General features: G+C 36.7%; 16 protein-coding genes across 16 annotated transcripts in view; 15 read left to right on the top strand and 1 right to left on the bottom strand.

Moving 5' to 3' along the window:
* TM35_000112650 (uncharacterized protein) overlaps window positions 1-127 on the bottom strand; it is a gene marked incomplete at both ends in the record, with an annotated part of 336 nt that extends 209 nt beyond the window's left edge. The window contains one exon of the mRNA XM_029024974.1: window positions 1-127. This exon is cut by the window's left edge and continues 209 nt beyond it. Coding sequence (XP_028883797.1) covers window positions 1-127 — 127 coding nt within the window.
* Window positions 128-317: 190 nt separating this feature from the next.
* Window positions 318-1,313, top strand: TM35_000112640 (uncharacterized protein; the record flags this gene model as incomplete). Its single annotated transcript, XM_029024973.1, has 1 exon — window positions 318-1,313. One exon carries the CDS (start codon window positions 318-320, stop codon window positions 1,311-1,313), a length of 996 nt encoding a protein of 331 aa, XP_028883796.1.
* A 196-nt stretch (window positions 1,314-1,509) lies between these two features.
* Window positions 1,510-3,090, top strand: TM35_000112630 (RNA polymerase I; the record flags this gene model as incomplete). The annotated part of the gene is made up of 1 exon (XM_029024972.1): window positions 1,510-3,090. The coding sequence occupies one exon, from the start codon at window positions 1,510-1,512 to the stop codon at window positions 3,088-3,090; it is 1,581 nt and encodes a 526-aa protein (XP_028883795.1).
* Window positions 3,091-3,342: 252 nt separating this feature from the next.
* On the top strand, window positions 3,343-5,196 carry TM35_000112620 (putative phopshatase; the record flags this gene model as incomplete). The annotated part of the gene is made up of 1 exon (XM_029024971.1): window positions 3,343-5,196. One exon carries the CDS (start codon window positions 3,343-3,345, stop codon window positions 5,194-5,196), a length of 1,854 nt encoding a protein of 617 aa, XP_028883794.1.
* Window positions 5,197-5,414: 218 nt separating this feature from the next.
* TM35_000112610 (calmodulin) lies at window positions 5,415-5,879 on the top strand (the record flags this gene model as incomplete). The annotated part of the gene is made up of 1 exon (XM_029024970.1): window positions 5,415-5,879. The coding sequence occupies one exon, from the start codon at window positions 5,415-5,417 to the stop codon at window positions 5,877-5,879; it is 465 nt and encodes a 154-aa protein (XP_028883793.1).
* A 272-nt stretch (window positions 5,880-6,151) lies between these two features.
* On the top strand, window positions 6,152-6,601 carry TM35_000112600 (RNA polymerase B subunit RPB8; the record flags this gene model as incomplete). The annotated part of the gene is made up of 1 exon (XM_029024969.1): window positions 6,152-6,601. One exon carries the CDS (start codon window positions 6,152-6,154, stop codon window positions 6,599-6,601), a length of 450 nt encoding a protein of 149 aa, XP_028883792.1.
* A 333-nt stretch (window positions 6,602-6,934) lies between these two features.
* Window positions 6,935-8,245, top strand: TM35_000112590 (putative U4/U6 small nuclear ribonuclear protein; the record flags this gene model as incomplete). The annotated part of the gene is made up of 1 exon (XM_029024968.1): window positions 6,935-8,245. One exon carries the CDS (start codon window positions 6,935-6,937, stop codon window positions 8,243-8,245), a length of 1,311 nt encoding a protein of 436 aa, XP_028883791.1.
* Window positions 8,246-8,522: 277 nt separating this feature from the next.
* Window positions 8,523-9,041, top strand: TM35_000112580 (uncharacterized protein; the record flags this gene model as incomplete). Its single annotated transcript, XM_029024967.1, has 1 exon — window positions 8,523-9,041. One exon carries the CDS (start codon window positions 8,523-8,525, stop codon window positions 9,039-9,041), a length of 519 nt encoding a protein of 172 aa, XP_028883790.1.
* Window positions 9,042-9,425: 384 nt separating this feature from the next.
* On the top strand, window positions 9,426-9,845 carry TM35_000112570 (mitochondrial RNA-binding protein; the record flags this gene model as incomplete). The annotated part of the gene is made up of 1 exon (XM_029024966.1): window positions 9,426-9,845. The coding sequence occupies one exon, from the start codon at window positions 9,426-9,428 to the stop codon at window positions 9,843-9,845; it is 420 nt and encodes a 139-aa protein (XP_028883789.1).
* An 801-nt stretch (window positions 9,846-10,646) lies between these two features.
* TM35_000112560 (uncharacterized protein) lies at window positions 10,647-11,951 on the top strand (the record flags this gene model as incomplete). Its single annotated transcript, XM_029024965.1, has 1 exon — window positions 10,647-11,951. The coding sequence occupies one exon, from the start codon at window positions 10,647-10,649 to the stop codon at window positions 11,949-11,951; it is 1,305 nt and encodes a 434-aa protein (XP_028883788.1).
* An 896-nt stretch (window positions 11,952-12,847) lies between these two features.
* TM35_000112550 (uncharacterized protein) lies at window positions 12,848-13,369 on the top strand (the record flags this gene model as incomplete). The annotated part of the gene is made up of 1 exon (XM_029024964.1): window positions 12,848-13,369. One exon carries the CDS (start codon window positions 12,848-12,850, stop codon window positions 13,367-13,369), a length of 522 nt encoding a protein of 173 aa, XP_028883787.1.
* A 347-nt stretch (window positions 13,370-13,716) lies between these two features.
* Window positions 13,717-15,495, top strand: TM35_000112540 (uncharacterized protein; the record flags this gene model as incomplete). The annotated part of the gene is made up of 1 exon (XM_029024963.1): window positions 13,717-15,495. One exon carries the CDS (start codon window positions 13,717-13,719, stop codon window positions 15,493-15,495), a length of 1,779 nt encoding a protein of 592 aa, XP_028883786.1.
* Window positions 15,496-16,042: 547 nt separating this feature from the next.
* TM35_000112530 (minichromosome maintenance (MCM) complex subunit) lies at window positions 16,043-18,874 on the top strand (the record flags this gene model as incomplete). The annotated part of the gene is made up of 1 exon (XM_029024962.1): window positions 16,043-18,874. The coding sequence occupies one exon, from the start codon at window positions 16,043-16,045 to the stop codon at window positions 18,872-18,874; it is 2,832 nt and encodes a 943-aa protein (XP_028883785.1).
* A 455-nt stretch (window positions 18,875-19,329) lies between these two features.
* TM35_000112520 (uncharacterized protein) lies at window positions 19,330-19,998 on the top strand (the record flags this gene model as incomplete). Its single annotated transcript, XM_029024961.1, has 1 exon — window positions 19,330-19,998. The coding sequence occupies one exon, from the start codon at window positions 19,330-19,332 to the stop codon at window positions 19,996-19,998; it is 669 nt and encodes a 222-aa protein (XP_028883784.1).
* Window positions 19,999-20,295: 297 nt separating this feature from the next.
* TM35_000112510 (putative ubiquitin-protein ligase-like) lies at window positions 20,296-21,801 on the top strand (the record flags this gene model as incomplete). The annotated part of the gene is made up of 1 exon (XM_029024960.1): window positions 20,296-21,801. One exon carries the CDS (start codon window positions 20,296-20,298, stop codon window positions 21,799-21,801), a length of 1,506 nt encoding a protein of 501 aa, XP_028883783.1.
* Window positions 21,802-22,718: 917 nt separating this feature from the next.
* On the top strand, window positions 22,719-23,252 carry TM35_000112500 (uncharacterized protein; the record flags this gene model as incomplete). Its single annotated transcript, XM_029024959.1, has 1 exon — window positions 22,719-23,252. The coding sequence occupies one exon, from the start codon at window positions 22,719-22,721 to the stop codon at window positions 23,250-23,252; it is 534 nt and encodes a 177-aa protein (XP_028883782.1).
* Window positions 23,253-23,697: the final 445 nt, after the last annotated feature.

The following is a 23,697-nucleotide window of genomic DNA, read 5'->3' as shown; positions in this document are numbered from 1 at the left end:
AATAAATATCAACAAGTTCTGCCACAAATCGAGCTAAAGGCCGCACTTGCTGATCATCTCTTGCCATTTCTTCGCTTCGAGACCTCTTTAATGGGTTTACATAATCCGATTCATAGTCGTCAAACATCACTACAAAATCAAAAATAAAATATCAGCAATAAAAAGTCAGAAGAGCATAAAAAAAAAAAAAAAAAAAAAAAAAAAAAAAAATATATATATATATCCCGTTTTGACCAACTTTTTTTTTTTTTTTTTTTAATCTCTCCGTTTCTGTCCTGTCCTTTGGTTTTTTTTTTTTTTTCGTATTTAGTTCTGGAATGCTTGCGGGTCTATTTTATACGCGTACTGCACCTCAAAAAGTAGCAGAAAAGCCAAAGGTGAATGACAATTTTACTGTAGAGAATCCAAATGGAGGAAATAATAAAGGTAATGTGCTCACGAGCTCTGAATATTCACGTCCTCGAAGTGGCAATGATTTTGTAGAAAATACCTCTAAGTCTGTTCAACAACAACAACAACAACAACGAGAACAACAAAAACAACCTCAAATGGGAAAGTTTATTTCATCGACAGATGTTTTTGCTATAGAAAAGGAAGATTCAAGATCATCTTCAATAAAAAAACAACGTAAACCAGAATTGACTTTGGATTTTGAGGTATTGGTGGATAAACTAAAGGCTATCTTATGCGGTTGGTTAGTTCGAAAACGTATGAAAAGTAATTTTGCTCTTGATTTGGTAAAAAAGATAAAGAGTTTAGATTATGGGAATTCTGGTGAAAGTGACTTTCACAACTTAGAGATGAATTCGTCTTTTAGAAAATCATTTTACGTCGATCAACTTTTATCATACCTTCAGAATGGAATAAAAACACTCATAAATGATGACATGAAGTATAGAATCAAGAATAAAAAATTTAATTTATCGTATAAAGAAAGCCATGATGTCAAAAAGAATTCTTCAACCTCACAAAAAAGCCAAGGATTGGATTTTGCCATTTACTCATCTGACGAAACTAAACAAAGAAAAGAGGATCTTCTTTATGCTCTAAAAGAATCTACAGGTTTGAAGGATTCTTCCATCTTTTCTTTACTGGGAAATATTACTCCTAACTTTCTTGAGGAGAGAAGGTCCGTTTTTCTTCAAACAATTTTCTCTCCAGAAGAAAGTAGAGAGTATTTTACCCCTATTCCTAGATTTAATGCTATGAAGGGATTTGACTATTTAGATGTTAATCGTTCATTTACTTCTATGTACGGTGGAGGATATCATACAGTAATAAAACGCTTAGAGCAATCCTCTCTTGGTGTGTAGTGGTAATACGGTTTTCTTGCTTTCTTTTTGTTTTTTGAATGTTTTTTTTTTTTTTTTTTAGTTTTTTTCGGTTAAACGGTATATATATATATATATATTTTTCTATGAGTAGTCGGAGTTTTAAATATATTTATGTTAAGTTTTGCTTTGGATTTCTTTCTTTCTTTTTGTTTTTGAAGTTTTTTTTTTAGGTCATATGAGACGGTTTCTAACCGTTTTTTTGAAGGAAGCAGGAATAAGAAGAAGTCTTGTCTTACCGTGGAATTCATCGCTTCCACCGAAAGAAGATTCTCGTTGGGAAGGTGTGGGTAAGTCAGTTATTAATCAAGCATTGTCTTCGGATACTGGACGATTTGCATTTGAAGAATGTGGTATTGCACGGCAACAATTAGAAATATTAATTCAGTCTGCAGGATATGATGCTAATGTGTATGTATTTGGAGGTTTGGTGGTTTTGGGATTATTAGAAGTTGGAGGAGATGTGGATTTTGTAGGGGTTGCAGATGTTGAACCTGGATTTGAAGAAGCTGGAGAAATTGTTTCGCGTTTATCAAGAGAAATGCGACGACTTGGTATGAAAAGTAATGCTTTACCAAGGGCTCGAGTTCCTGTTATAAAGGTTGATCGAGTCAGTAAATCTCTTCCTGGTACTCCACTTCATCATTTGGCAGCATGTGGATTGTTTCAATTTACACGGCAATTAAATAATGATGAAACAGTTGCTTTCAGTAAAAGGATGCAAGAGAATTATGGAGCTACCAGTGTTGATTGGAATAATACTCAACAATTTGCAACAATTGAATTTAATAGTACTTCTGATCTTATTGTTGCATTAACACAAGTAAAACGTCATGAAGGAGTTGATATTCCTCTTCGTTTACCTGTTGATTCACGTAATGGACCAGAACTTTATAGGTTACCTTTTGATTTTTGTTTTTCTTCTATTGGTTTAAGAAATTCATATTTATTACGTGATGCTCTTTCACATTATGAATTTTCTAGACATCTTTTGCTTTTGTTAAAAAAATGGGGTCGTTCAAGTGGGGTTATAAACTCGATTGATGGACTTTTGGCAAGTTATGCAATAACTGTTATGTGTGTCCATTTTTTAATAAAGGTGGGTATTCTACCTAGAGTATCGACACTACGCTCAGCAGATGAGCCTCAACTTCTTCCATTTTTTCCAGAATATCGTGCCCTTCATGATGGTAAAGGTTGTGATATTGCAGAACTTGGATTTTTAACAGCAGCTTTTTTTGAATATTATGGTCACATTTTCGATTATGAAAAAAATGTTGTATGTACAACTAATATGAACCTTCTAAAGAAAACGATGCGTTGGGAAAAGTCTCCTGGATTAGAGAGTGGTCGTCCTCCTTTTTTTGAATTTGCTATCAAAGATCCTTATGGTCTTGATAATATTGGAAGAAATCTTGATCGAGAGTCTACATATTACGTTAAAGAAGCTCATGTTGCCGCTTTAAAAACCTTACTTGAGGAACGTAACGATCCTGAGTTTATTATCAATACTATTACACAATCTCCTCCACGACCACAGAGGAGACATCGTACATTAGCTTCAAGAGGTATAGCTTCTACAACTTTCCCTTCTGACCAACTGGAGGCCCGTCATATGCTTAAGAAAATGGAGTTTCATGAACGCCGAAAATCAATGGAAAGGTTTGGTCAACGAACTGCAAAACGTACAGAACAACAACGTGTTGTATCAACTGTAACTAAAGATGTCCTTGGATGGATACGTAGCGATGAAAATTAGTAAATTAAACACAGAGAAAAAAAAAATACACTGAACCTATCGAGGGTTTTTTTTTCCCCTTCTGTATCTTTATGTGTTTTCACTACTCATTCTTTCTTTCTATTATTACTATTATTATTATTTTTATTTTATTTTTTTGTTTGAACAGGGATATTGGATAGTACTAATAATTTTTTCTTTTCTTTCTGTGAGGGAGTCCCCTCTTTTTTTTTTTTATTTATTCTTTAGCTCTACTGTAGTGTAAAGTGTAAGATGATTGACTCCTTGAAAAATATACACTGGTATCCTCCTCTTGAGCTAGTAACATGTGATGAATCAAAGTCATCTGAGCATCTTGCTCCTTGGCTTGAATTCAGTGAGGTATTCCCTGGTTTTTTTCTAACATGTGAAGAAACTGTGTGTAACCGTGTAACTGCACAAGAAAAAGGAATTGCTCTCGTTTTAACCTTAAATGGAGAAAGTCACTCAGCACCTTTCCGAGTTTATGAATACGCAGACGATGTTCAACGTTGCGTTTATCGTAAGTTACCCTCTTTGGATGTCTTCCTATCTCAACTTGATGAATATACTTCTGTAGCTATACCTGAAGATTTTCAAAAACGAAAGGTTTTTATACGTTCTGTTTGTGCAGAAGACTCACCAATGTACGATATAAGTTCTCATTTTGTTGAAATGTGTGTATTAATTGAATTAGTAATGTTTAATCGAAAAAAACTATCGATTGATTCTACTTATTTACCCGCATTAACTGTTCACTGTCAAATGGGTGTTAGTCGTTCTACAGCTATAGTTTTAGCATATATGATGAAACGTTCTCAATATTCTAGGGATGATGCCCTCTCTATGGTTAAAAAGGTACGAGCAGTGGCAAATCCCAATCCAGGCTTTCAATCTCAACTTTCTCAATGGGAGAAAAGTGGTTACTATCGAGTTGTAGATGATGTTTCAGCTTTTCTTGTTGCAAATGAGTTAAATGATCCTTACCGACTTAAAATGTTTCTAGAAAAATATCTTTCGCTTATAGTTCGTCAAAATAAATTGTCATCAGATAGGGAATATTCAGGTATTATTTTATCGAAGGCAAATCTTTCAGATGATGATCTTCGTTTTATTATTTCAGGTTTTTGTAGCCATATTACTTTATCAATAGCTGATGAAGTCTATTTTGATGTTCCCACATTTTTTGATAATGTTTGCGAGATGATGACAAGTTTTATTCACAACGTACCAACCACCTTGGGATACATTATAAAAGAAAATGTTGAAAGTTTTGAAGATGCTTTTTATTTTGAAATGTTTAAAACATTAAGTGAGGCCGGATTTGCAATATTTCCTTCAGATATGGCTAGTGCATTTTGCTCTTTTTTAGAAGCTATTGACTGTAAACATTTTTCAAGGAATGAATCAAAACGACCTCGAATAATCGATTCTACAGGCAAAGTAATTGGTATAGCTCCTGAAGGAATGAGTCTTTCATTTACTTTTTTACCATTTTTAGCTCCATATGCTGTGGGCTTTATTCAACAACATCGTTTAGAATCATTTGTGGGAAAAAATTTGAGTACGGAACAGATGGAAGACATCTTATATAAAGTTTTAACTACGTTCCGGGAAAATTTTTTATTGACTTCTTCAGGTACAGGACTATATTTGGATGATACATCTACTGAAAGTCGATGGCATGCAGGGTCACGACTTCGATTTTTAGAGTTTGATATGGAAGTTCAAATAATGGAAAGTGTGGAGGAGGGTTTAACATTATCAGAAGCGGCGAATCGTTTTATGCAGTTAGATAAGATTGATTCACATGTTATATTGCATTGGGTTCGAAAACTTACAGGTGCACTGATAGGCGTGCGATTCTTTTGTGATGCTGTTGATAGCTATTTTAATGAACATATTGCGAAATTGTCATTGGATACAAATAATTATTCAATTGCGAATAAAATAGCTCCATGGAAGGAGTTATTGGAAATAATAGAGGAAGTAACTGCGGTTTACACAAAGAAATATGGAAGTTTACCTGATCTTTTTGTGTGGATTAAGAAAGAATTAGAACCTTTGGTTTCAAAGGGTATAGTTGCGTTTCCTCAAGAGTTGTACTAGAATTCCATATATATATATATACAATTTTTTTTTTCTACTTGACCCTTGCTTTTACTCTGGTTGCAAACTCTTCTAATAGCAGTTTTTTTTTATTATTGTTTTAACTACTAGAATATAACGCTTTTACTTTTTTTTTCTATTTGTTTTCTTCGTTTCCAATGCCACTGTTAAAATCACGCGTAAGTTTTGTTTTTTTTTTTCTTTAGGATTGCTGAAGAATGGCTGATGCATTTGATGAGTTGACTCGTCAGTACCTGAAGCGTCACTATGATATATTTGATCGAGACAAAATTGGACGTGTACCTCTTAGTGAACTTGTCACACTTGTGAGGATTTGTGGTGGTACACCAACGGAAGCGGAAATAGAACCTTTAAAAGCTGAAGCTGATCAAGATGGACGTGGTTCGATGAATTTTGATGGTTTTTGTCGTGCTATGATGTCTGCTTTTAAAAATATGAGGACAGCAAGAAAACTTAAGGAGGCGTTTCAAGGGATAGATCCAGAAGGAAAAGGGCTACTTTCTCAGCATGAACTTCGTTACTTTTTAACTACACAAGGGGATTGCCTAACCACTGAGGAAATGAACGAGTTTGTAGAGGAAATGAGGACTGAGATGGATATGGAAGGTAATTTTGTGTATTCAGACATGGTGTATAAAATGACCCCTGAAATGTTTCGTTAATCATGTTTTTTCTTTCTTTTAATTTTTTTTTTTTTCCCATTGGTACTAATGGCACTTTGTACAGAAGATGTAAGTCATGGAAGCATTATTGAAATGCTATTTATCTAAATAAATTCTTTTCTTTAAATATTTTCTGTATCCTTACTGCTCCTTTTATCAAAGGTAATTTATGTTTTGTAATGGATTTTTACTCTTTTGTTTTCTTTCTTTCTTTCTTTCTTTCTTTCTGTGTGTTTGTTTCTATTATTATTCGTTCTTGTGTAGAAGTGTAAATGGCGTGTGTACCTGTGATATTAGAAGACACATTTACTGTCACCGCCCTCAATCCAGATGGCGTTGTCTACCTTAGGGTGTCACGAATTCAGTGCAAGAATGAGCGTGGAAATCTCACAATAACATCTGATATTAACACAGAAGAGTTTCCGGTAAGTATTGGTGATCGTTTGACCATTATGTTGGCTAATTCCATTGAATTATCTGGACAATCGGGTACGAAGTACTACGATCAAAGTGTATATCATCGGGAGACACGATTACAAGATTGTGACTACGCTATGCATGGTCGCGTTTATGGCCATGAAGTGGATGAAAGTAGTTTGGAGGTTAAAGTACACATCAGTTGTGGCGGATTGTTGACGCAGGTTATTGGAAGTCCTCAAAGTCTGCGGGACATCCACTATAATAGTGATGTCTACATTTTGATTAAACGTGCAGGGAAATAAGAATACGGAAGCTTCTTATTTTATTTGTTTTCGTTTCCTCTGGACTACCTTCATAAGAAGTTGAAAAGAAAAAAAAAAAGATATTAAAATATTTATTATTATCCGAATCTTTTTTTTTTTTGTTCTTATCACCCCACTGTGTTCTGGATTGTTTTGAGAGTAATGTTTTTTTTTTTTTTATTTCTTTCTTTGGATTGTTTCATTTATCCTGTTTTTATCCGTCTCTTTTTTTTTTTTTTTAAAATCATTATTTCCTTGTTTTGTAAGAGAGAAGAAGAAGAAGGAGGAGGAAAAATTTTTCACCCAGCTGTGGTTGTAGAGAGATATATTGATATGATACGCTCCCATGAAAAGGCTCTTATTTCTTCTGGAATAACAATATTAAACTATCATCGTTGGTTTGTTGATGATGCAAGAAAACACTACAAGCGCCGTTCATCTGATCCTCAAACTGTAAGAGAAATTGGTAACTTTCAGAGAGATCTTAAGTTTGGAAAGCAACGACCTCTTCCAGACGTTCCATGGTTACAGGATAAACAACGAACTTACATGGATGATGCGGAACGATTGTATGGACGAAAAGAAACATGGTGTAATATTGAAGATGAAACAGTACGTGAGAAGTTAGCATCTTTACTACAAGATTATTTAAAAGATTTGATTGAGGCTGCAAAACTTGAAGTTCGTAATGCGCGAAAATACAAGAGATTGTGTGATCGAATGGATGCTGAGTATCGTGCTAATGTATCAGCAGGAGCTTTTTCTTCTTCACAGCTTTTGCGTTCATGGGTGTTAGTCAAATCTGAAAAGGATGGAGAGAGAAATAAACCACAGTTATCATTAAATTCTAGTCAAGAAGTTTTTTCATCTAAGGATGGTTTTACAGAAGATTCCTTAATAGATAATAATAATAACGATGAAAACGAAAAACAAGAGAGTAGAAGTGAACGTATTGCTCGGGAAAAGTTTGTAGAAGCACGTCGTAGAAAAGGAGAGGAAGCGAACCTTGAAAATACCCCTGCTACAATGGATTTATTAAAAGGGGAGAGACAACATACATCTTACTCTGCGTTTCCGTTTCTACGTCAAAGGGCATTGGAGAATGAAACCTCTCTGGATCCCTCTTTGGTGGATTGGACCGCCAAATACTTCCCTGAAGATGATGATCGTACGTTTAAATCTCCTCCAAAACTACGGAACGATAATAATCATAATAATAATAATAATAATAATAATAATAATGGAAACCAAGATAATACAGAGAATGAAGGATCTATAGCTAGTAATTCTTCTTTATCCACGAGTAAGTCAGAAAAACACTCTGAGTTTCCTTCTAATAAACTAAATGCACGTCGCCGACTGCAACGGTCATTAAGAGTTCATGAAGATGGACGTCGTCCTACATTTGATGCAGAAGGCGTCTTTTATCGTGTTCGCCGTCAAAGCAACGAAGATGACCGTGCACCAAAACCACGCGCAGTTCGTGCTTCTGATGCAACTGTTGATAGGGATAAAGAAGTTGTGAAAGTCCCTTGGGATACACTAGCAAAGGCTAAAGAGTTAGGTTATTCAGCAGATATCCTGCGTGCTAAAGAACGACTCATTCGTCTTTCAAGAGGTGAAGATCCACAGACTATTCCTTGATTAATTCCCTATGGATGTACTTTTCTCCTCTCATCCCCAATCTTCATTTTCCTCAAAGAACTGCATCTTGTGGGTTAATCTTTCTTGTGTGAGTTTTTTTTTTTTTTTTTACAACCACTGAAGAGGATGAAGAAAAAAAAAAAAAAAAACATAAAAAAGAAACACGTCTTATTTGGAAATGGAGATTAAAAGAAAGATCTTGTGGAATGTATTCCTTTTTCTTTTCAAATCACTGCTTGTATATAAAAAGGGAAAAGACTTTTTGAGGTTTCCATATATGGTACCGACGCAACTCAGAGGGTGTGTTCTTAAGTATAGTGCAGATCGTGGTGTTGGCTTTATCAAACCTCTTCTTCAGGGTACAACTACTATCTGTTGTTGTGGAGGTGATTCATTCTTAATTCGACCAACAGATCAATTTTTATTTTCCGTTGGGGATATACCTGCGAAGAATTGGTGTCAAATGTCATTATCTACAGAGGTCGGTAAAAGAAGCACAAAAATGATTCCTCTTCTTTCCGTGGGGGACATTTTGCTTTTTAAACTGCGGCGAGAAAAATTTCAAACAGGTGACTTCAAATCAGATCCTTACAAATCATTTCGGTGTGTAGACGTAAGGATAGATGAATCAACATCTCAACATTTTTCACATTACTTGCTTGAGTCAAAGTGGTTGGATTGGAGAAAAGAAGAAAAAAGGTTGCTTAACATGCTTGAGGAGATACCAAGTAAAGAGCACTTTATTCTTGAAGGAACCCAAGTGGACTCTGTTAGCGGAATTCCTATCAACTTTTGATGTAGTAAAGGGCTGAGTTTTTCTTTTGTTTTTTATTGTGGTTGTTCCTATTTGTTATCCTCATTATGTTTTCTTGGACTAGTCACAGAGTATTTGTAAAAAAAAAAAAAAGAAAAAAAAATCGTGAATAAATGTATTTTTAGAAAATAAACTTTTTTTTTCTTTTTATTGTTTTTTTGCTACAGCCTACACTACATGCATTTTTTTTTTTTTTTCCTTTTTTTGGCCGTTGCTATTTTTTTTTTTTTTTTTCAAGTAAACAGCCCCTAAAGCATAGTTTTCTTCTTTGTAAGGGAAGAAAATTAAGAAGCGCAAATAAAATATTTGTCTAGACGAGAAATTTTTTTTAAAACCACATCCTCCGATCCGATTAACGTATCTGTGATGTTTCGCGTTTGCCGTATCAGCTGCATGGCACCGTGTGCCGTGCTGTTCAACAAAGGAAAGGTGATTTCTTGGATGTCGGGCCGCGGCTTCGGTTTCATTGAGGACGACGCCGACAAGAAGCAGCACTTTGTGCACTTCTCCGCCCTCCAGACGGAGACCGGCGGCTTCCGCGCCCTCACGGTGGGGCAGGAGGTGGAGTTCGAGGTGGCCTCGCAGGACGGCCGCACGCGGGCGGAGAACGTCACGTCCCCGGGCGGGGCGAAGTTGCCGTCTGGACCGCGGCCCCCGGAGGGGATGGGCCGAGGACGCGGCGGCGGCCGGGGCGGTCGGGGCGGTGGCTTCGGCGGCCGCGGCGGTAACCGCGGCGGTGATGGGCACCACGGTGGCAACAACCAGAGCTTCAGCGACGACTTTTAAACCAGCAGCCCATCTCGACCGGGCAAGAAAATGAAAGTGAGAAGAGATAAAAGAGAAGAGGAAGAGGAAGAGGAGTGGGGGAAGGACAAACGCAAAACAAAAAAAAAATGGGGTGGTGTACGTTGTATGCAACATGGGTTAATAAGCTGTAACGAGCGGTGTGAGTGCCGAGAGCTAGATAAATGATAGCAGGCACCTTGGCCATAGAGCACACCGATGTGAAACGAAGAAAAGGAGACAAAAAAAAGGACGTAGAAACACAACACCTGAAGCCAAACAAACAAAGTGAAAGGGATGAAAAGTAAAAAAAAAAAAAGTGGAAAAGAATCATACATAGAAAATTATGTTTAGTTTGTTTCACATTCTTCAGACGTTGAACACATTGCCCTCCCTCGTACAAAGAGATAAGTCAAAAATACAATTACATGCACAGAGGCTCAGAAAGAGAAAGGAAGACACCCACATGAAATCAGAAAAAGAACAAGAAAGAAAAAACAAAAAAAAAACTAATAAAAAAAAAAGAAAGTCCCTATCACATGTCCTTTTTGATGCCTCTTTAGTAGTTACCTACCAGGGATTGGTATCCCGAAATTTACATGCAATTTCTCATTAACATTAATTTGATGAGGATAAAGACAGGAAAACATAACCTTTGTTTCTTTTGTAAATGACACCACTCTGTTCTCTTTTCTTTTTTTTTTCCTTTTTTTCTACTGCGTTATTTTCTGTATAGTACTGAAGACTAGCGATTATAGGTTCTTCTTTTTTTTTTTTTTCTTTGGACTCAATACAGTTTCAAAAATGACGGAAGGGGGTACACAGGGTGTGGATAACAATATGTGTGCTTGCGCCATGTGTAAGCTTTTGGCCTATTCTGCTGGAGTTTATGGTAATCAACGGAGGGCGTCTAAACACGTCATGATTGCTCGCCCGTCACCATACCATGAGGCAACAGGAGGTCTTCCACCACCGTTATCACCTGTAACTTCAACAGCATTTTTAGGTGAGTTGCATGTTTGTCCTGTATACGAAGAATATGGATTTTGTCCTTTTGGTCGTATTTGTTTTTTACCACATATTGATCGAAAAAAACCTCTGGTAGAATCTACAAATAATGCACAAAAGGAGCTTGAACGACTTATTGAAAAATCACGTTTGGAAGAAGAAAAGGAAATATGGAGTTGTTCAGTATGTGGATTTGATGGAATACAAGAGAGTAGTCAAAGTAAGGTTGGTGAATTATATTACTACCGTCATTGTCCTCGTTGCTCCCTTATGTGTTATTATCCTCATATTACGTACTTAATTGAAGCAGTTTTTGTGGCTGCTGGAGATGATTATCAGGTGTTTAAAAATCTAATTGATAAGTACCGTGATATCTTACCAGATATTTTAAAAGTACCATTAACGTATGAAGCACACCGTGTGGCATCATCCGTCTTTGCATGGAGCTTAGTTTCACCTAAACATGTTAAAGATGCACTAGATGCAGCTTATAAGGCATTACCAGAAATGAGTTGTCTTGTTAGTATTGGTAGTGGTGGAGGTTACATTGAACACGTATTTAATCGTGTGGCAAATGGTGTGCCAGCGGTTCCAAACGGTCCAGATACATCATTGGGTCCTTCTTCTTTTGATAATGTACATGCTTCATTTTACCCAGGCAAAAAACTTCCAATTTATGCTTTTGACGAAGTTGCACTGAATTGTCCATACAGTGTTGCTGTTTCCCTTGGTGGTCCAGCATCTCTTCTTTCTCTTCATTGCCCCAGTGCCGTTCTCCTCCTCTGTTGGCCTCCATTTGGTTCACCACAAGAAGAGCAAAGTTCAATGGGATTTGAAGCTTTAGAATACTTTACACAAGCAGGAGGTAGAATTCTTATTTACATTGGTGATGTGGCTTCAACGGGTGATTGGAGATTTCATGAATATCTCTATACACATTATAAGTTGGTGAAGGGTTATCCTGTTCGTCGTGAAGTGCGTAGGTGGTGTCCACAAGAGATGGGCCTCATTTATGCTGGAAATGATACAATTGGTGTATACGAATTGAGAAAGGAACCCTTATCTTCTCCGGGATGGCAGTGGTGTGGCGTCTCCGTTTGAGGAATTAGAATAAATGAGTTGCTAAGCTGCTTTTTTTTTTGGTGGTGGGGGGTGGGGGATGCTTTTTGTACTCAGTGGTACGGAGATAAGCATATGTAAGAGCATATTAAAGAGATACAATTAAAAAAAGTATACATATATTTTATTTGTGCGTCTCTCTCTCTCTCTCTTGCTACGGTCCATGGAAAATAGTAAACCATTATTCTTCTGAGCGGGGATAATATATGGAGGAATATTCCACCCATCATCGTAGGATTTCAACATGTTGTGCTGACTGAAAAAGAACAAAAAAAAAAAAAACGGGGTGGATGGCGAGGAGAAAAAAGAAAACTAAAATCAAGAGTAAAAAAAAAAACTTAACGTGTTATGAGAGGGAGAAAAATCAGATGATTTAAAAAAACAAAAAAAAAAAAAAGGCTCTCTTTGAGTTAATAAGACCAAGAAAAAAAGAAAGCCATCCATACGAATGGAAAAAAAAAAAAAAAAAACCCATATGTGTTGTAGAAAGCTACATGCGTGGTAGGGACCTCGATTTTGGACTTCTTTTCGAGATGTTTTATTTTTATTTTTTCATTTTGCACACTTTTTCAACATATCTGCGCCTGAGTGTGCATTTGTGTAGATATGTAGATTTTCTATGCTTTTTTTTTTTTCTTTGCTTTCACTTTTTGATGTTTTTATTCTCTCTTGTGGTGTTTTGGTTGACCCCATCTCCGCATTTTTTTTTTTTTTTTGTTTATGCATTTCACTCCGAATAACATTCACAAAAAGAACTACTTACTTGTACATGACGGTATCAAAATCATATTAGGAGAATTCTAAACCGTAGACAGGTTACAAAGAAATTATTATTTCGTATATGTGAATTATTATTAATTTTTTATTTTTAATTTTTGATGAATCAACTGGAGTTATTTGTTGCTAGTTCAGAAAGTGCCAGATCGGATGCTTGGCGTTATCTTCGGCGAATGAGAGAATTAGACTCTCGTATTGAAGAAGACATGAACCGTCTCCGTGAAATTGCACAACTTTTGACGTCTTCAACTTCAAGGCATGAAGTAAAAGAATCGGATAAAGATCATCCAAAACCATTGCGTAAAAATGCCAAACGAGGTCGCCCTCCTCTTTCTAAACACCGTGATCCTCCCAAGGTGGATGTGGTAAACTTGACTGTAGATGAAAATAGCATATCGTCTGATACCTCTGTTATATCTATAGAACCTCATAGGGCTCAAATGCTTGTTGAATATCGTTTATGCCGACGTCGGGTCTTACGACAGGCACTAGAGAGGGAGAAGGTTGCAGAGGAATTAAAGTCGTGTGGGGCTGAGATGTCTGAGTGCCTGGCTGCACGTATGGAACAATTCTCAGAGACATTGCAAAAAACAGGGGGTTTGCCTACAGATGCTTCTTCCTAGTATTTCTTATATATATATATATATATATATATATATATATATATATATATATTTNTATATATATATATATATATATATATATATATATTTTTTTTTCTCTAGTGGAGAGATAAAACTTATTTTTTTTTTTGTTTTTGGTATTCTTCTAGATCTGTATTCAGCAATAGTTTTTCCACTCATATTCATGTTTCTGGAACCTCTTTTTCTTTTCTTTTTCTTTTTTCTTTTCACATCTTGAATAGTACGCGTAAGGTCTATACCTCAGAATATAAGGAAAGAATCAAAGAAATCTTTCTCTCTCTATATTTATATTCTAAGGATTGTGTTTGACCTGGGGAAACAGATTCATGACTACTATTCGGCGAAAGGCACCTCGCCTTTTTTCTGGTGCTGTCTTTCCAGAAGAGACTAGCCGTGGTCTCCTGGAGTTCGCACAGCGCCATAATTTGATGAGTGATGTCTGGGTACCTAAAAGGTTAGTGGAAAAACTAAAGAATGGTGCAAGTATCCTACCTAACGCTATTTTGTGTGATGTCTCACTGATTCCAGGTTGTGGTGTAATAGATCCTGAAGTTATTGGTTTTGATACTGTCTTGGTAAATGCTGCGCACACGACTGATGTGGATTTTTTTGAACGTTATCAAGATAATATCATGTCTGGTGCTTTTAGTCCCTTTCCACTAACATCAAGAGGTGTACCACAACGTGAAAATCTCTGCAAAGAGTTTACTAAATTGGGGAAGAAGAATGATTTTAAAAGTCCCTATTGGGTAAAGCAAAGGAGTAATGATCGTCATAGGGTGAACGCTGAAGAAACCATTTATGCAGGACGTTATAATCCTACAGATTGTATTACGTATGAACCACATACATTTACTAATCAATTATTTCCTCCTGCTATAGCTCTTCTTATGCGTCGAAAAGCCTCTCAATTTGGTTATATATCTCGTACTTGGGTAACAAAAAAGGAAGGAGAATTGCACGGTACGCGTCTTAATACAGAACGTTTAAAAGACGGTCCACCGATATTTACTGCTTATTTCTCAGGTCAAGGAAATGTACAACCTGTAGAATACTTTTGTGCTGATCAGTTTGAAGATTATACTGTATTCCCCACTACACGAGAAATAGATTTAGCAGTTTGTGGTGTTTTTATCGGTGAGAATAAAGTACGTGCTTATCCTTTATTGGCTTCACTAGCAGTTGAGTCTTCTGCAGTTATTAGACACCGTCGAATGGTTGAAGAGACATCAAAGTTTTCATCTCCTCTCTTAATGGGATTATCAAGTAATGTCTCTTTTTTAATGCAGAATATAGAATATAAAGAGAGATTACGAAAATTTTCACTTCTTCATGGATTCTCACAAGCTAATTTTATTCTTCACACTCCAGAGGTTGGACAATATTTACAACTAAAACCACAAGAACAGGGTATAGTCTGTTCTGTAAGTAAAGAATCTGCTAAATTACATTCTTCGAAACAAAAAACTTTTTGTTTTTTTAACGCTGATCAGTTTGAAGAACCTAAAATTGTAGAAGAAATTATAGAGAGGACTCCAACTCATTTTTTTATTCAAATACCACTTTACGGACAGCTATTGGTGGATTGTGCACGTCAGCAGTGTATAAAATCAGGGTATTCTAAAATGTGGATACCAGCTTCTACACTTGAATACTTTGATGATACATGGAAGCCTTTACCAGGTATTGTTGGTGTGCCAGAAGAGCGAACAACATCAGAAATGATAATACCTACTCTTTACAACATTTCTGAGATAAATATTCCTTCTGATGCACTGAAGTGGTGGCCAACATATTTCCCTCGTGATGCTAAAAATAAATTATACTTGGGTGAAGTAAAGATGTTACTCTCAATGCGTGCATGGGAACAGGGTTACACATCCCCTGTTTGGATTACACAAGCGTTGATAACTCAAATGGGGGCGACAAGAAAGCGCTGGAGTCGCCGTAAGACATTTCTCAAGGGGAATCCGTTTTTGAAACCTCCTTCTGTACTTGTAGGTAATGATGAGTATGTAAACTTGGAGGAGATAAAAGATAAGGAACTTTTCACGTTAAACATAAACCATGAGATTGTTGATTTCGTAACGGAAAAGTATGTTTAAAGAAAGAGAAAAAGAGAGGAGGTGTTCTTGTGTGTGTGTGTATGTGAGGATGGGGTGGGGTGGGGAGTTTATTTTAATTAGGGGTACAGGATAAATAATACTATCATGACAGATTTTTTTAGTTTTTGCTAGTTTTTTATTTTGGTTTACTATTTTTTTTTTTTGGATTTCTTCTATGTTTTGTTTTTGTTATTATTTGTTTTTATTATTTTATTTTTTGCACTGGTTTTCATCTCTCTATTTCTCTTTCTCTCGATATATAATTGAATTGCTTTCTTGCGTCTCTTCATGGGGAGTGAGAAAGAGAGAGAGAGTGTGTGTGTGTGGCAAAACGAATGACAAACAATTTTTATATTCATTTTTCAATGTTTATTATTTCATTGTGTTTAATGTTAGTTTTCTTAATATATATAAATGTACGTTATTATTATTATTATTATTATTATTATTATTATTATTATTNTTTTTTTTTTTTTTTCCTCATTTCCTTTCTCTTGTTTTGTGTATATATTTTCTTATCTCTCTACTAGGTTTCGCGGTAGACTTCATGGCACCGCGTCGCAAGCGTGAACGAGAGGAAAACTCGGCTGACCGTGCTCGTGGAAGCGATGAGGAATTTGACGAGGACGAAGAACTCGGTGAGGATCTCTTTGGTGAGAACTACGAGCAGGATTACCTTAACCCAGACAACGACAGCGAGATTGCAGAGGATGAGGTGGCGGATGAGGATTGGATAGATGATAACAGTGATGTCTCTGTTATTTCTGAGGCAGGACGATTGGCGGTTGATGCAATGCTGGATAGACGGAAGGAAATGGAACAACAACTACGTGTTGAGCAGCAACAATTGGAAGAAGGTGTCTTTAGTGATGTGGATGATGAGGACTCTCTCATAAGTGCGGAGGATGATTTTAGTAATGGGGAAACAGGAGGTGAAGGGGCTGGACATAATGGAGATGATGAAAACAATAATGATGATAATGATGGTAATGCGGCAGATGCGAAAGATGATGGAGTATATGTGCGTGGTGATCTTGAGGCAATGGATTTTGACTGGCGTCAACCACAGTGTGATTTAGTAGAGTGGCTTGCACAAGAACTTCCACGACGTGTAGTTAAAAACCGTATTTATAATTTTTATTTAAATTATGTGGAACATGGAGTTAGTGTATATGAACAAAAAGTAAATTTAATGACACGTGAAAATGAAGAAAGTTTTCAACTTAGCTACAGTCATCTTAGTAGAGCTTATGATTCTGTATTAGCTTTATGGCTTGTGGATGTTCCTGATCTTATGATAGAGTTACTTGAAGATGCGGCAAATTACTTTGTTTTTAGACTTTTTCCACATTATAAAAAAGTTCATCGACATATTTTAGTTCGTATTTGTGATTTACCTTTATGTGATCCTATTCGTGATTTTCGTCAAATTCATATGAATGTTTTAGTACGTGTAGAAGGTGTGGTAATTAGACGATCCCCTGTTTATCCTCAAATGCAGGCTGTTCGTTATGATTGTGTACGGTGTAGTTACATTATTGGTCCTATTTACCAACGTGGTGATAAGGAACAACGTGTGAGTATGTGTCCTAGTTGTCATAGTAAAGGTCCTTTTCGTGTTAATATGATTCTTACAGAATATCGTAATCATCAAACTATTATGTTACAAGAATCTCCAGGAAAAGTACCACCTGGAAGATTACCAAGAAGTTTAGAAGTTATTCTTACAAATGATCTTATTGATCGTGCTAACCCTGGAGAAGAAGTAGATGTGACTGGTATATACCGTAATAATTTTGATCCCTTATTAAATAGTCGTCAAGGATTTCCTGTTTTTACCACAGTCTTACATGCGAATAATGTAATACGTCGAAGTGCAGAAGTAGGGAATTTTAGACTTCCAGATGATGAGAGAACTCGTATTTTAGAACTCTCTAAACATCCAAATATTAAACGAAAGTTATTACATTCTATTGCTCCAAGTATTCATGGACGTGAAGATATTAAACTTGGTCTTCTTCTTGCCATGCTTGGAGGTGTACCAAAAGATGTAGGTGGAGATCAATCCCATCGTATTCGTGGTGATATTAATGTTTTATTGGTTGGAGATCCAGGATGTGCTAAATCTCAATTTTTAAAATTTGTAGAAAAAACAGCCAATCGTGCCGTATTTACTACAGGAAGAGGTTCAACTGCTGTGGGTTTAACAGCATCTGTACATAAGGATAGTATTACTGGAGATTTTGTATTAGAAGGAGGAGCTCTTGTTATTGCTGATCGTGGTAGTTGTCTTATTGATGAGTTTGATAAAATGTCAGATCAAGACCGTACATCTATTCATGAAGCTATGGAACAACAAACAATATCCGTTGCTCGTGGAGGTATTGTTACCACATTATCGGCTAGATGTAGTATTCTCGCAGCAGCCAATCCCATTGGTGGACGATATGATCCTTCTTTATCATTTGATGCGAATGTAAATCTTACAACTCCTATCTTATCTCGTTTTGATCTTCTCTTTGTCGTACGAGATGAAGTGAATGTGGAATTAGATGAAAAGTTAGCAACATTTGTTTGTCATTCGCATATTCGAAATCATCCACGATCACAAGAAGAGAATAAACGTTCGGAAAGAGAGTTACATGAACAGTTATCTAAACTTCGACATAAGTTAGAAAATACAACAACAGAAAATGAACGTCTTTCTGTTGAACAGCAATTACAAACATTACGTCAAAGTGTAATGAATAAACCAGCACAAGAAGATGATGATCCTTCCAGTAGCAAACCTCTACCACAGTCATTGCTGAGAAAGTACATTATGTACGCTAAGGCACACTGTCATCCACGTGTTTCTAATATTGATGCTAACACGATTGCACGACTTTACACAGAATTACGGCAGGAATCTAAACATGGAGGTGTGGCCATTACGGTACGACATATGGAGTCTATTATACGTTTATCAGAGGCACACGCCAGAGTGCATCTTCGTGATTTTGTACGGGATGAAGATGTAAGTGCTGCCATTTCCCTCTTTCTACGTTGTTTTATTCAAACCCAAAAATACAGTCAGCGTAGTTCAATGGAAAGTCGATTTCGAAAATACTTTGACTCTGATACAGAACCCCTTCCACTTATTCAACATCATATTAAAGTTGCTATTCATTCTATTCGTAGTTTTGAACGGCAAATGTCTGGTGGAGTGGAGCCTACCAAAGTTCGCATTGATGTTTCTCAACTGGAGCATTGTACCACAAATGTGTCGAAAGAGGCGTTAAATGCCTTCTTTGAGTCCAATGAATTTAAGAAGGATTATACACTCATTCGTGATCCCGTAACGGGGATGCCACTTCAAATAGAACATTCCTTGGTTTGATTCACATTTATTGTTTTTTTTTTTTCTTTTTTTTTGTGTGTTTTTCTTCTTCTTGCTGTGTTTAACATACACACATACACAGTGAAATAGACCTTTTGTTGTTTTTCTGTCTGTCTGTCTGTCTGTGAGTGTGTGTCATTTTTTGTTGATCCACATTTTTTGAAAAAATACCGTCTAAAATAGAAGCATCTTGTGTTTATTGACATCATTATCAGAATAATATGAAGTTAATTAAACTGTTTGTCGTTTTACTATTATTATTATTATTATTATTATTATTATTATTATTATTATTATTAGTTATATATATATATGTTGTACTGCTTGTATTGATGTTTCGTTTCTCTTTTTATGTATTAATATCATTTATATATTTTTTCTTTCTTTCTTTCCTCTTTTACTTTAATGAGAGCAGAGAAAAAAAAAAAAGGAAAGTAATCGTGTTCGATGCTTGCATGACTCGTGCCCCTTCTGGACTCCCCTCTGAGACTGTTCCTAATGTAAACGGCGGCAGTTCACCTCTTAATACTGTGCGTGCACAACATCAATTACGACTGGAACAGCTTCGCACACGCTTGCAGCATCATATACAGAACACCAATTCTTCTACACAATTATCCAACTCATTAGAGTTATCGCCTTCATCCTCAGCAGATACACCCTACATTGCAGAAATCATAGAACTCACACCAACCGATCGTTGTAATTTCAGAAACGTAGACAAATGTATGGTTAATAATAATAACAATAATCATAATAATCATAATGATAGGGCTGATGACAGTGAAATACGTGATTTACTACTTAACCATCCACATCATACATCTAGAGGAAACTACTCACTCAGAATGCCCCCAGTTTCTATTAGTCACCACTCACCAAATAAACAAGTTAATGTTGAGAAGAATATGAAAGTAAAAAGTGATCATGCTGATCTCCTTGCCTCACTGGGATGTGGAACTCACATTTTAGATGACATGAAAAACCTCTCTGAATATAAGGATAGAGATTTATTTCTCTTTCACTTTGAGTGTACTAAATGTTTGGTAAAAGAGTCTATATTTATTGATTCAAACACCCCATGCGTGGCATACTGTCCTTTCTGTGGTTCTATTCAGTCGTAAAGAGACTTCTATGCAGTTTATTTTTTTTTTCTTTTTTTTTTTTAGATATTGTATACCAGATCTTTTTTTTTTTTTTTACCCTTTTTCTCTTCACTACCGTAAAAAGTATAAAAGATATTGTTGTACTTTTCTTTTTTTCTTTCTTTCTTTCTTTTTATCATTTATGTATGTTTTCTTTTTCTTTTTCTTTTTTGTTTTCTTAATTCTCGGTCAAAAATGGGATAGTTTAGGTTCTAACTGTCTCTACAAATACACTCATTTATTAGAGAGAAGAGAAAAATAAGTTTAAGTGGAAATATGAGCCTCTCGCAGATTCTTGCCAATTCCTTCCCTGGTGTATTGGGAGAGTCGGGGAATGTGATCTCTGTCTGTTTTGTGGGAGTTGCTTTGCTGCTTTTGACAGTACTGGTACACTACATATTCACACAGCGTTGTGATGAGAAGAAGAAGAATACACATGAGGGTAACAGCAATGATAAATTAAAGGATAATAATAATAATAATAATAATAATAATAATAATAATAATAATAATAATAATAATAATAATAATAATAATAAGCATGAAAATGAAGAAAAATTACAAACCAAGAAGAATACCGTAGTTGCTAGTTCTACTACAGAAAAAAAATCTGTACAAGAAAAAACATTAGAACCTACCTCTATTATACGTGGTTTCCCTGAAGTAGATGCACTTATTCTTTCACCTTGTCAACGATTTTTATTCATTAATTGCCGCAGCAAGCGACGGGCACGTTTGTATCCACAAAACTCTAATCGAGCTTTTATGTCACGTGGAAAAGAGTTACAAGAAAAATATTTTGTTTCTGTTGACGATGCCGTTATGCAGGCTTCAGGTGATGATGGAAAGATAGAAGTACGTTCTGCGGCCTTTTCATATGATGGTTCTAATTTGGTGGTGGGTGAGAGGAATAGTGATTGTTTTTTTGTATTTTCAATTGGTAATAATTGTCAATTAACACTACAAACACGTTGTAAATTACCCGGCCGTCGACTGGTGTCTACTCTCCCACCATGGGGAGTGGCCGGTGAAAATTCTGAACTTATTGTGATGCTGCATGAGAAGGACTCTGAAGTTGAAGTTTTTAACCTTCACACGGCGGTATTTCTTGGGAAAAAGAAATTTAAAGTGGGAAATGCATTAGCATGGGCACAACAGAATACCACTATTGCAGTAGGTGGTTCATTTCTTCGAGAAGCACGTGTGGCAACACTGCAGGTCCTTTCAGATAGGAATGAGTTTAACCTACAAAGTAGTGTACACGTGGAGAGTGATGTGAAGTTGCGTGTGCTGGCAATAGCACTTACTGCCAAAAATGTTCCTTCATTCAATACATGTGAATATCTTCTCGTTTTTACAGAAGATGGCTGTGGTAAAATCTATAATATTGAGTCAAGTACTGTAAATGCCAAAGTAGAATGCGAACCAACTCTTGTTGGGGAATTTACGGATTCTGCCTTCACAGGGTGGGATCCGGAATCCCCTCTTCAAATGAGTGTATGTACCTATGGTACCTCACATCACGAACGACTTGCTGTGGCGCTTTACCGCGGTGCTGACGTTGTGGTTTATCGCCAATCAACAACAACTACTGCTAATTCTTCTTCTTCTACTGCTACTGCGCTCTTCACATTGGAGCCCGTTATGCGACTGCCTAATTGCCATGAAGGTGATCGTGTGGATCGGGCAGTATTCGTGCAGAACGGTGAGGGTCTCGCTACGAGTGGCGGTGCGGACGGCAGACACGTTCGACTGTGGACACTTCCGCCCATTTCCAACTAGAAATAAAATAAAGGAGAGAATGAAAGTAAAACAAAGCAAAACATGATTACTGGAACATGAGAGAAAAAGAAAAAAAAAAAAAAGCATGAGTTCTGTTTCTCGAATGATCACGGGTTTGATAAAGTGTTGCTTTTATTGTGAGGTGTTGAAGAAGAAAAAAAAAAAAAAAGCCTTTTTTTTCTTATTGTTTTTCTGTTTCTTTTACGTACGAATGAAAAATATCGTTATTTTGGTGGGTACAAAGCAAGAGAAAAAGAGACCTTAAAGTTATTTTGAGTAATCGCTCGGTTGGCCTTTGTAAATTCTTGAGTTGTATTTTGGATGCAAGGAGGAAATTAATTGAATATAATGCGTTTACTTGTTTTCTTTAAAATGCATGTGAAAAACGGAACTTGTTTAAAAAAATTTTTTTTTTTTTTTTAGGCCAACAAATTGTAAACAAAAACATGAGTATCAAAGCCTTTTGATGGAAACTGAATAAAGTTACCAACTCATCTTATTCTTTTTTTTCTTTTATTTGACTGCACGGACAATATAATCCCAAATCTTTTGCATTTACATGTTTTTATTATATTTTCTGTTTGATGTTATTTATTTTTTTACTCTTGTGGTTTTTTTATTTTATTTTATTTCTTTCGATTGGAGGTGAAAAGGGGGGTGGAAGGCTTCGTGGACGATTCGCGCGCAGCTGTCTGACCCCAACTGTGAAGATATATTATCACACGACTTCTGGGGCGGTAAAAAAAAAAAAAAAAAAAAAAAAAACTTAAAGAAAAACATCTTTCTCAGCGTTATTCAAATAAAAAACTACGTTAGTTTGCATAGTTATCACGGGAGAAAGACACCTACAGATATACAGAGACAAACAGAGAGGTAGAGAGAGAGAGAGAGAGAGACAAAGAGAGATATCAGCAGATATGCGGCATTCCAACAAAAAGAATACAAAGTCAAGTCATGTTGGAGCTACGCCGAAGGATTCTCGGAGAAAGCATATATCATTCTCGCGTGATGGTAACAAAGTTCGATTCGTAAAGCCCCCTCCTCGCTCCATGAACCACCAGTACTGGTTTACCGAGACGGAGTCGGTTGTGAAGAAGGGCATCAACTTTGAGGTTGAGCCGTACATCAACGTCTCACTTGAGGTGGGCTGCCGCATGCAACTCACCAGCGTGGTGGCCCCGCCGTCCAGCTCGCCGGACCCCGCCCGGGAGCCCCGCCCGAACCACAAGAAGAGAGAGCGCGAGGAGGAGGAGTCGGGGCGGGTTTTTCTTGAGATCCGGGAGGGGGAGGGGCCCTCGCGGTGGCTGACGGTCGCCTCCGCCGCGGCCGGGGAGGTGTCGACGCTGCGGGTCGTCCTTCCCGCTGGCGTCTACGCCCTCCGCGTGACCGGCGCCCCCCGCTCGCTCCTCGTCTTTGCGCAGGCGTGGGACCTCGAAACGAAACTCGACTAGTGTCTCCACCGAGGAGAAGGAAAGAGAAGGAAAGAGAAAGAGGATGGGGAGGAATGGAAAAGAAAGAAAAAGGGAAGGAGGAATGGTGGTGCTAATTCGTAACGACGTCTAATCGTGGAAGAAAAACTCCTCTGCGGCATGGTGTTGCGAGAGGGTGGTCTTCGAGTGTCGTGTTTTCGCCGCAACATGTGGAGGCGCTCAACCTATATTTTACCTTTTTAACGATATGTTAGACTACGATAAAGAAAGCGGAATCTGTAATTTGAGATGATATTCCTACAAGAGAATGTATTTCTTTTTTTTTTTTTTTTCTTTGCTTTCTTGTCTGTGAGTCTTTAAAATACATAAAAAAAAAGAGTAATCAGAAAAAAACAAGGGGTGAATCCTATACACTAATAAAAAGAAAAAAGGAAAGAAAATCAAACAAGAAATAGAACAAAAACAA

The sequence above is a fragment of the Trypanosoma theileri genome (assembly GCF_002087225.1).
Source record: "Trypanosoma theileri isolate Edinburgh chromosome Unknown TM35_Tth_11_V1, whole genome shotgun sequence".
In the NCBI taxonomy this organism is placed as follows: domain Eukaryota; phylum Euglenozoa; class Kinetoplastea; order Trypanosomatida; family Trypanosomatidae; genus Trypanosoma; species Trypanosoma theileri.
This window is presented reverse-complemented; position numbering and strand designations above follow the sequence as displayed.